The following is a 9,904-nucleotide window of genomic DNA, read 5'->3' as shown; positions in this document are numbered from 1 at the left end:
CACACACACATGCTGCTGCTTCCACATTACTAAATGTCATCAGTGTAACTTTCATCCATCATCCACAGTGGCTGTTGACCTGCTGTTAGCATTATGAGAAACTGCGCGGTTACAGTTGGACATTTACATTAACGAGGAATTGAAACCTGTTGCCTTTCACTTTAGAAACCCAACAGAGAGATAATGGTAATCATAGTGACAAAAATGTCGCTCAACATGCAAACAAGTCGTCAAAAAAATTGGCTGCGTTTGATTTTCCCATTAAAGGTTAGGGTCATATTTTCCCCTCTTAAAACTAATCTCACATGCTCATATGTACATTTGTTAGCTGTAAATATTTTTCCTTTTCTCTCATAACACAGTTTCAGTGTAAGTGATCCACAGTCCTCCTTCTGTGTAAAAATGCATTCTAAAGTGAGGACTGTGGATTCTGTCCCCCATTACTTTCACTGAAAGTGCTTTAGGAAGGGATGTCTTTGCTGCCAGTATGGCAGTGTGTCCCACACCCTCTTAAACATTAAATTCAAGGAGTTTTCAAGAGGCATAGTTTGAGACATGGATCAAGGTTAATTACTGTTACAACACTGAGAATTTTTATAATGAGAACTATTGGGCTTTACAGAAGCTCACAGAAAACAATTAAAGAGAGAGAGAGAGGCTTCTCGACTGTGCCGTCATACTTTAAGTAAAAAAAATATCAAAAGTACTTCAATTTCTATTCTTGCATAGAATATATAAATTCAAGCACTTTCAATGACCCATGTCTATTTATATCTATTTTCAAAAACGTTCACGGCCTTGATTCCCCCCCTCAAATTCACAAACTTTCAAGGATTTCAAGGACCCGTGGGAACCCTGACCATTTCAATGTACATGTAAGCATGTATCATATTGAGATACACTTGTGAAATGTGAGCCTATCCTTTAATGATGTATTTTGGTGCTTTACAACTGATTTCAGCTCAAATGAAATAAAAATGCCTTTTTACAGTTTACGATGCTGCTATTGTGCCGCTCATCCTGTAGCTTTGATCGTTTCTACGCCTTCTGAGTTGGTGGGCCTCGCTTCAGTCAAAAAGAACCTTATCACTCACGATGAACTCATCTAACAGTGAATATACTTGGAAGACTTTGCCATTTCTAGCAAAGGAATGTCAGATTGTCAGTGAAACCATTATCTCACAGGAACTGTTTTACTCATCAGGTACATGCCGTACTCAACTAAACCTCCCTGCGTCTCTTTGTCGTCTAAGCAGTAACTCATGCACAAATCTCGATGGGCATGCTCAGAGCACTTAAAGATGATATGAGGATATATACTTAATATACAGTACATATTACACACACTGTTAATAAAATGAACTTATTGTGAAATATACATGTAAAATACAACGTAAAGAGTCCTGATTCACCAGATGTGCCCATAGTGTGTGTTGTAATCTCACTCCACTTCATTATGGGCTTATTACCCAACTTCACATTGCACTCTGCTGTGAACAAAACTGCCTAAAGCTACAGAATGTCTACATGAGTAGAAATGACATCATGGCTTGCAGCACAGCATCACACATGGTCAAGATGGAAAGATTGAGCTTAAGCCTTAAAAGAATTTGTTGGTTAAGAAATTTGTTGGTTAAGAAATTATTATTAAAAGGAAATCTGGGATGTAGTGTTTGTAGTTAACACTAAAGAAATCTCAAATGTTGAGAGTATTTGTTTCCCGCGTAGTTTGTGTCATTATAAAGTCGTACTGTCTGGAAAAAAATGATCTTCTTAGTTGCTGTCAGCGTTTTAAATAAGCGCCTGCAGAAGGCAGAGAGTTAAGGCGGAAGAAGAGAAAGAGAGCGGCTGTGACTGTTAGACCTCTTCCTGTGGTTACATCACGTGGCTGTGGAGGGTTCAAAAGGAGACAACTTCTTCTTCTTCATCCACTCCTTGGACAGACAGAAGACACCTGCGATGCTGCCGGACACTCCTCACTTAAAACCGAGAAAACAAATGAAGGTTGAGGTAAAGTATGATGGACGACGTTGACTATTTAATTGATTGAAGAATTATTTGTGACGACATGATAAAAATGCTTTTTATCTGTCGGATAATGACAGATACGCCAGTGTTCCAGCGTTTACTTCATTAACTCTGCATTTCTTTGATCTAACTTCTGGTCAAGTGACCTCTATTCAGAAGTCCATTTGGAATTTTGATCAAAAGTAATTTTTCTTAAAACTGAAAACTTTTTTGCTACTGTAATGTTATTTATTTGTTTAGTGTTTAATGTATCTACTGGATCTTTGCATTCAGTCCAATTTGTTTCTGATCTGATAACAAATGTCTGAACTTCTTGTTGGACTTATTTTACATGAATGAATGTATTCAGTTGCTTTCTGTCTGTTGCTCAGACAGAAAAGCTAACTCATGCCAGCCAAAATGGCTTCCTCAAGATAGCGCTTCCTCTGGCAAGCGGTTCTGACTTTTGCCTCAGTGTGAACAGTTTGAGGCATACAGGTGGGGCCCTTTGGATGATTTTTGTTCTGTACAAAAATGTTAAGAGGCCTCGTTTAGATTTATACGAGCTGTCTGTAAAACTATGCATGCAAATGTCAAATCAGGAAGTGTGCATTTTCTGTTTTAACAAACGCGAGGGCTGTTTGAGCGTTGGGTGTGCATTGAGCTGAGAGGTTTCAGTTTGGTGTACCAGTGTGTCTCGATGGGGGTTTGTGTGTGTCTGTGTGTGTGCAGCTGCAGAAGAAGAGCAGAAGTGGGAGAAGACAGAAGACGGAAGAAGAGCAGTGGATGTACAGTGCAGTCATCCATAAAGTAGAAAGCACTACTAAACTCCTCGCCACAGTGTAGTGTTTCCTACTTTATGGATGAGTGTACTGTTGGCTTCAGGGAGAGGAGAGGCCCGGCATGGAGCCTGCACAGGAAGTCAGAAAAGAGGAAGCTGCTTTGTCTCATGAGGCCACACATTAACCAGAGTGTAGCCCCAGTCAGTTCACATGGGCGGTGTGTGGCGCAGAGCAAAGCTTGCAACTCTTTCCTCCATTTTGTGTTTCATCTGTTTCAACTGTCCTTCAAAATAAATAGATAATCATGTACATATGATGTGTATTCTGTATGATATGAAATAAAGATGGAAATGAAAACGTATCTTGTGTTATCTTCAGTTTTCTGGGAACACACCACACCACTGTGTTTTCTGTGAAAATATACATACTTTATTCCTGTAAAAAGATCCATATTGAAAGAAACCATCACAATTTCAAGTCAACAAGTCCTCTGTGTACTACATCTTTAGTTACTGTTCCTCCATCAACAACGCCTGGACATGCAAAACAAAACAAAAAATCAGAAAAATAATATTAACAAAAATATTTACAGATGAGCTTCCAAAAGGGTAATAAAAACATGAATATATAAAAAGGTATATCTTCCACTGGTTTCAAACAATGAATGCAGGTCAGGAAAGACAAAAAAAAAGAAGTTTCCCGTGCTGTATGAAAATATACCACAAGTCCCAACACTGTTCATTATATACAGACAGCTCCTACAGCTTCCTTTCCACTGCATTGACAATCTACAACTCAAATATTGTAGACAAGTCAGCCTAGAAAAACAGAAATATGACAGTAACATAAATAAGGCCGAACATGTGTATAACATTGGTATGCATGCAGTCAATAAACATCCTGTAAACAACATATTAAGACTAAACAAGGTCTTCTTGTAAGGCTAAATATGATCAACTGAGCTAAAATACTACCTATATGGGTCTAGGTCCTAATCAGTCAACAGTGGAGCCGCCTACTCACTACACAGCAGGTAGAGGAATACTTGTGCATTAAAGGCCGTCAAATACAAGATCAGTACAAAAATTCCCTGTACATTTCGGCAACTTTTGAGCATCCACCCCCCCTTAAAAAAAAAGAAAGAAAAAAGACAAGCATAAATAAAACAAAACATACAGTACAGCCTCAGTCTTGCCTCTATCCCGGCTATTTCACATCTAAAGTGTCTTTGTTGATCCGCCCTCCCTTTTATTCTTGGCATCATCGTGCTCCCTTTATGTAACACTGACAAACAATTAAAACATTCATGACATTAAAGAAAAAATGTGCCTCCAACTTGTGTCATCAGGTGTGACTCCATCTACCCATGTGGGAAACTTCAACAACGTGACTGAAATCAGGTCTGAGCTTCAAAACAAACCTCCACGCTTCAACCCAGACTATATACCCCTGAATATCCCCATGCTGCCGGATGCTTGGTCTCTCATAGTTGTGGTAACAGGCAAAGCACCTAAGATTTTGGCATATTCTGCAGTTTTTGACAGCCAGAGTCAACAGGTGGCTCAGCATTAATAAGAAACTACAAGAAAAACCTGAGAAGTTACCTAACAGCCCTGTGTCACACAGATAAAAGATCTAATCAGACTGAGTGAATAATCACTGCATGTGTTGTAACTGTCTAACAAACTGAATACTAAGGCCTGGGCCGCACAGCCACATCAAAACGGAATACTTGAACTACTTACTACTATTTAAGCAAAACTGTCACAAACCATTAAACGATACAGAATGGTTCTATTTTTGTTCTAGTATTCTAGTACACAATACGCTATACTGCTAAAGTTTTTATTTAGCTTTAACCAAACAGTCTACAGTGTTCTGATGCAAATGTGTGATGCAAAAAACTAATCACCACTTCACTACAAGGGCTGATAAAGATGTTAGAACACTTCGCCTGTCTCACCCAATATTCACACACCACGAATTGAACTTCATTATACTCTTAACATGGAGGCAAAAGAAAAGAGACATAAACAACTTATTGCAATTCCAGCAAGTGTCGTTCCTGTTAGTTGTGTTATATGTAAAAACACCCCACGTGCTACGTTCAAACCATACTGAATCCCAAAGGCTTATACTGTATGTTTAGCATCGGGCTGCTAATTGCTGTGGTTATTCATGTAACCAGCAATGAGGACACTGCTTCACTTTAATCTGGATGTTAAGTTAAACTACATTATTTTAAGTATTCCAATTTTGGAGTATAAATTAGCTAGAGCTGCAACGACTAATCAATTAATCAATTAGTCCAGAGGTTTTCAAAGTGTGGGGTGAGCCTCCCCAGGGGGGTGTGGGAGGAGCGTTAAAGGAGGTTGTGGAGGGAGAGAACAGGAAGTTAGTTACTGTAGTTGGGCCAGCTTATCAACAGCTGGAGCTGCAGCAGTGGCTGAGACTCACAGCTCATGGAGGCAATGGAGGTACTTGAAAACCTGATGGCAGCAATTTGCATTGAATTCAACGATTAATCGTTTAAGCAAAAACGCCAAATTTTTGATGGATTTTAGGTTCTCAAATGTGAGAATTTGCTGATTTTCCATGTCCTGATTTTACAACAATCATTAGTTGCAGCCCTAGTAGCTATCAGAGCAGCCTACTGATCACCAGATACTACATACTACATTTCTGCACACGCTGCAGGTCTCTCTCTCTCACACAGACAGAAAATATGTCGTATGCAACATTTAGGCCAGTTGTGTTAATGTCTGAGAAAGGCATCTGTTTTCAGTCTCACCAGTGGACTGGGTAGCTTCGTCTATACACACACACACACACACACACACACACACACACACACACACACACACACACACACACAAAGAAGGGCAACTGTTCACATTCTTTACATTTAACAATATGTTCAACTTCAATAAACAGTCTCGACTGTCTCAAACCCTACAATTAGATTAGATCTAAACTACACATATCAAAGTGGCTCATCACTGTCTGACAGCTCTATATGACTAACCTCCTGCTCTGATGTCACTTCATGCAATGTGGTGATGATTAGAGCAAGAGTCTGATACAAATAAATAACATGTTCTGTACAAAGTACTGTATAAATACTCTTAAAGACAAGAAACGTATGTGAGGGACAAGCAGACATATTTAAAATACATCCATTCAGGATGGATAGTGCATTCATTATAGTCACACAGAGCATGAGAGAGACTGCTGCTTCTGTTCGTTTGCTTCAAATAAATAAAGTGGCACCAGTACATGAACATTAAAGCTAATATTTAATTAGCTGCGTCTGAGCTGGGCTGAAGTCTGGTCTGCTGTTGTTCTGAATGAACCTGATCCATTGGGAGATAACTAAGGGTTTTATATCAAGCATTACTATAAAGCCTCTACTGTTGAACCGCAAACTGTTGAAATGCTTAGATTATTAGGAAGTATTTAAAGAATATATTTGTGAGTTTGCACACTTCAACATGCTCTTCTGCATGCTCTTGTGTTACTGTAAGCTGTATGTTGTTTTAAAGTACTCTAAATTTAACAGCTGGTCTAGCAGTGCTCTAAGGCAAATGTATAATTTATAAAGCATCAGTTTTTAGATCTGATAGTCACTAACCGTGCTGCCGACTACCAACTGAGACTAACAGTGAAGATAGAAAAAGTGCTTTCAATGTGACGCGAGTATTTGGAGTCAGATGTCCTGACTCTCATTCTTTCTTGCTGGATCCCAGCTTTTTAAACAGCTTCTTGCCTTTGGAGAAAAAGCCTTTCTTCTTTTTGCCTTGTGCAGAACAGTCTGTCTGTGTTGGGCTGTCTGCTGGAAGGGGGGCTGGAGGGGAGCAGCAGGCCTCCACTGCAGCTGGACCTGGAGCTGGAGCTGGACATGGAGCTGGACCTGGAGTAGGACCTGGAGTAGGACCTGGAGTAGGACCTGGAGCAGGGTCCAGGTCTGATGTGGGGCTTGCAGTGGGTGCCAGTTTGGGTCGCAGGTCTGTGTGCTCTGTTGGCTCAGGGAAAGGAGGTTCTGTTTTGGGGTGCAAAGCCTCTTTTAGTGTTGAGGGCCCAGGATGTTGAGGCTCTGTAGAAGACGTCCAGGTACCCTTCAGGAAGAAAGGCAAACTTTTAGAATGAGCATTTCAAATATATTGTACTCTTAATGAAAAATATCTAGTTATCTAGTTATGCTTAAAATTATAATACCAAAGGGAAACACAAGGATAGGGCACACAAAGGAGGAGGAAGTGAATTTGAGATCTCAACTTTTTGGCCTTTGTTTTGATAAACTAAAACCATCGGTAGGTGCAGCATCCTATAGAAAGGAGCAGTGTAGAACTACAGTTAAGGTGGAAGGAGGAGGACATCAACAGGGGGTGAACAGGGGACATTTGTGTTGATCACTGAGCTGCTACAGTCCTATCTAAAAACACTTACGATCAAGTCTCAAAGTGTACAGTTCGTTTCTGCTTCTGCAGAAGGCCATGCAGGAAACAGTGGAGCAAAAGAAATGTGAAGAAACAGAACAGAAAATGACAGAATGCAGACTCTGGAAATATGTGCAAGAGAGGAAAAATACAGCAATAAAGAACTTTTTGATGTCAGTGATTTGTGAAAATGACACATAATGTATGACTGCAGGTGAGGAGGTCGTCCACAGTTCCATATATAGTAGTGCTTGCTGGACAGAAATGCTAAGCTACCTGTGATTCCTTCTTGGGTTCTGGTGCAGGCTGAGCAGAGAGAGGTTCTGCTGAAGCATCTTCTGGTAAGGCCTGCAGGAAGTTGGAGGGCACTAAGCCTCTGTGTCCATTCAAGTCTCCCTGGTAGAAAAATACAACATTAAGACACGAGGATGCCTTCTAACAACAGAGCTGTAATTCAACTAAATCCATACTCTGCTGTTATTTCTAGAATTGTTAAAGATGACATAAATTCAAGTCATATCCAGTTTCTGAGACTTGTTGTTCTGAACGTCCTGAACAATGCTTTATATTACTTATACCATTATATACTAAAGACCTGCAGCGATTAGTCGATTAATCCATTGATCAATCGACAGGAAAGTTAATCAACAACTATTTTGAAAATCGAAGAATCATTTAAGCAATTTCTCAGACAAAATTGGCAAAAATTTGATGGTTCCAGGTTTTCAAATGTAAGAGTTTGCTGCTTTTCTTGGTCTGAAATGATAGTAAATTGAATATTTTTTGGGTTTTGGACTGTTGAAAACAAAAACAGCATTTGAAGATGTTACTTTGGGCTTTAGGAAATTGTGATGGGCCTTTTCACTGTTTTCTGATGTTTAAGTAACCAAATGATTAATTGATAAATAGAGAAAATAATCTAAAGATTAATCAATGATGAAAATAATTGTCAATTGCAGCCCTACTGTATTGTTCCTATTTTTATCATTGTATTTTTTTTATTATAGTCTATATCATAGTATTATTTTCACTTTCTATTATATATATTTATATAAAAGTCATAGTATTGTATTATTACTGTATAGTGTGTATATTACATAGGCTGCACATATATTATACACAACAGTATATTTTTAAATATATATTTAATATATTTATGATTAATATTGTATTTATTATTCTTTTTTTGTATTATTTCATTCAAATAGTTAATTTCCCCCTAGTGATCAATAAAGTCTTATCTTATTTCATCTAATCTTATGTAGATTTGTTTTCTGGAAGAACGCCTCCTGCATTTTTTCAGCAGTTTTAACAATATTTTATATATATTTTAATACAAGGATAACTGCATAGTTATCAAGAGCCATCATGAAGTACGGTGCAAAAATAACTGCTTATCATTAAAATGCAGCAAAAAACAGACCATTTCAAATTCCAGAGTTAACACTTACGTAGAAGAAGCCATCTTCGTCCATGTCACCAAACACATGTATGATATCTCCTGCACTGAAGGTAAGCTCAGCCTGAACCCAGTCATAAAAAAGATAATGCAGATAATGAGTAAAAAAATACTACTATACATATAGTACCTATATACAATATATATATATATATATTATGCATGTGCAAGTCTGACCTCTATGTCTGTGTTGGGGGAGCTCTCTCGTGGATCATAATCAAAGATGGCGACCATCCTGCGAGCTCCTGGGGCTGGGTTCCCCACAGCTGCAGCGGCGGCAGTCTGGCTGGGATCTGTCAGTCAAACAGAGAGGCGCAAACAGTAAAGTCTGACATCCTGATAATTAGAGTAACACGTCTCTGCAATTCCAATCAGCTCATCAGCATGCAGCTCATGTCTGCATGTCCGACTCACTCAGCGCCATGCTAAGCTGAGGAAAAGTCACACCACTGCAGTCAAACACGTGAAAATAAAAATAAAAACAACTGGAGATTAGCAGTGAGAGTTAGCATTCTTATTTCCTTTAAAAAGGTCGTAGTAGCTTGAGCTGTTCTGTTGTTTTTAACCAGCAATCAGAGCAAACATTTGCCATGGAAGGAAGATTGTACCTCACTCTTTGCAACACTGTTAGTGAAAATGAAGACAACTGAAATTATTTGATGATTAAATGATGCCACCTGAACTGTGAAATGAAAAAAGGAGAAGGGACTGCTTGACATTTATAATTGGGGGTTAATGAAGAACTTAAGACATCAGATTTGGTTCTTTAATTTATGCTACTCTCAGAAATACCATTCTATTATTTTTCTATTGTTTCAATCATTTCCAACCCAAGAACATGCAATTTTTTAAATTTCCTTTATGGAGGATCTTTAAAAAGGTCAAAATTCTTCAGTATACCCCCAAATAATCAAACAGTCCCTAAAACGGATGAATGAAGGCGAGCCCTGGTGTTATCAGCAGCTAGAATAAAGTCCTCATGTTTACAACCAATGAAAAAAAGAGTCACGAAACGGCACATAAACTCATGCTGTCCTCCAGCGGGCATTGAAACGATCATCTGATCATGCAGGTGAAAACAGAGAGGCAGAGGGTCAAAGCGCTAACTACAAACCTGGGCTGGAGGAGTCTACGCTCTCGTCCCAGAGTGTCGCAGACTCCACTGGAAGAGATGAGGTGAGGGAAAAGAGCATGAGCACTATCACAGAATGATAAGAGAC

The 9,904-nt window shown here is 39.0% G+C and overlaps 1 protein-coding gene across 19 annotated transcripts in view; it reads right to left on the bottom strand.

The window, feature by feature from the left end:
• Positions 1 to 3,195: 3,195 nt before the first annotated feature.
• Positions 3,196 to 9,904, bottom strand: part of LOC122888316 (RIMS-binding protein 2-like) — a 65,743-nt gene continuing 59,034 nt past the window's right edge. For 16 of the 19 annotated variants that reach the window (XM_044222620.1, XM_044222615.1, XM_044222621.1 and 13 more), the window contains 5 exons: positions 9,799 to 9,846; positions 8,862 to 8,977; positions 8,677 to 8,748; positions 7,502 to 7,621; positions 3,196 to 6,904 (listed from right to left, as the gene is read on the bottom strand). In XM_044222620.1, the coding sequence (XP_044078555.1) occupies positions 6,512 to 6,904; positions 7,502 to 7,621; positions 8,677 to 8,748; positions 8,862 to 8,977; positions 9,799 to 9,846 (749 nt within the window). In that variant the 3' untranslated portion in view covers positions 3,196 to 6,511. Of the gene's footprint in view, positions 6,905 to 7,235; positions 7,271 to 7,501; positions 7,622 to 8,676; positions 8,749 to 8,861; positions 8,978 to 9,798; positions 9,847 to 9,904 lie in introns of all 19 variants that reach the window. The other 3 variants (XM_044222624.1, XM_044222630.1, XM_044222627.1) reach the window with 2 other exon arrangements.

This window comes from Siniperca chuatsi, linkage group LG14 (assembly GCF_020085105.1).
Source record: "Siniperca chuatsi isolate FFG_IHB_CAS linkage group LG14, ASM2008510v1, whole genome shotgun sequence".
Classification (NCBI taxonomy): domain Eukaryota; kingdom Metazoa; phylum Chordata; class Actinopteri; order Centrarchiformes; family Sinipercidae; genus Siniperca; species Siniperca chuatsi.
The sequence above is the reverse complement of the archived record's forward strand: the minus strand, read 5'-3'. Positions and strand labels throughout refer to the sequence as shown.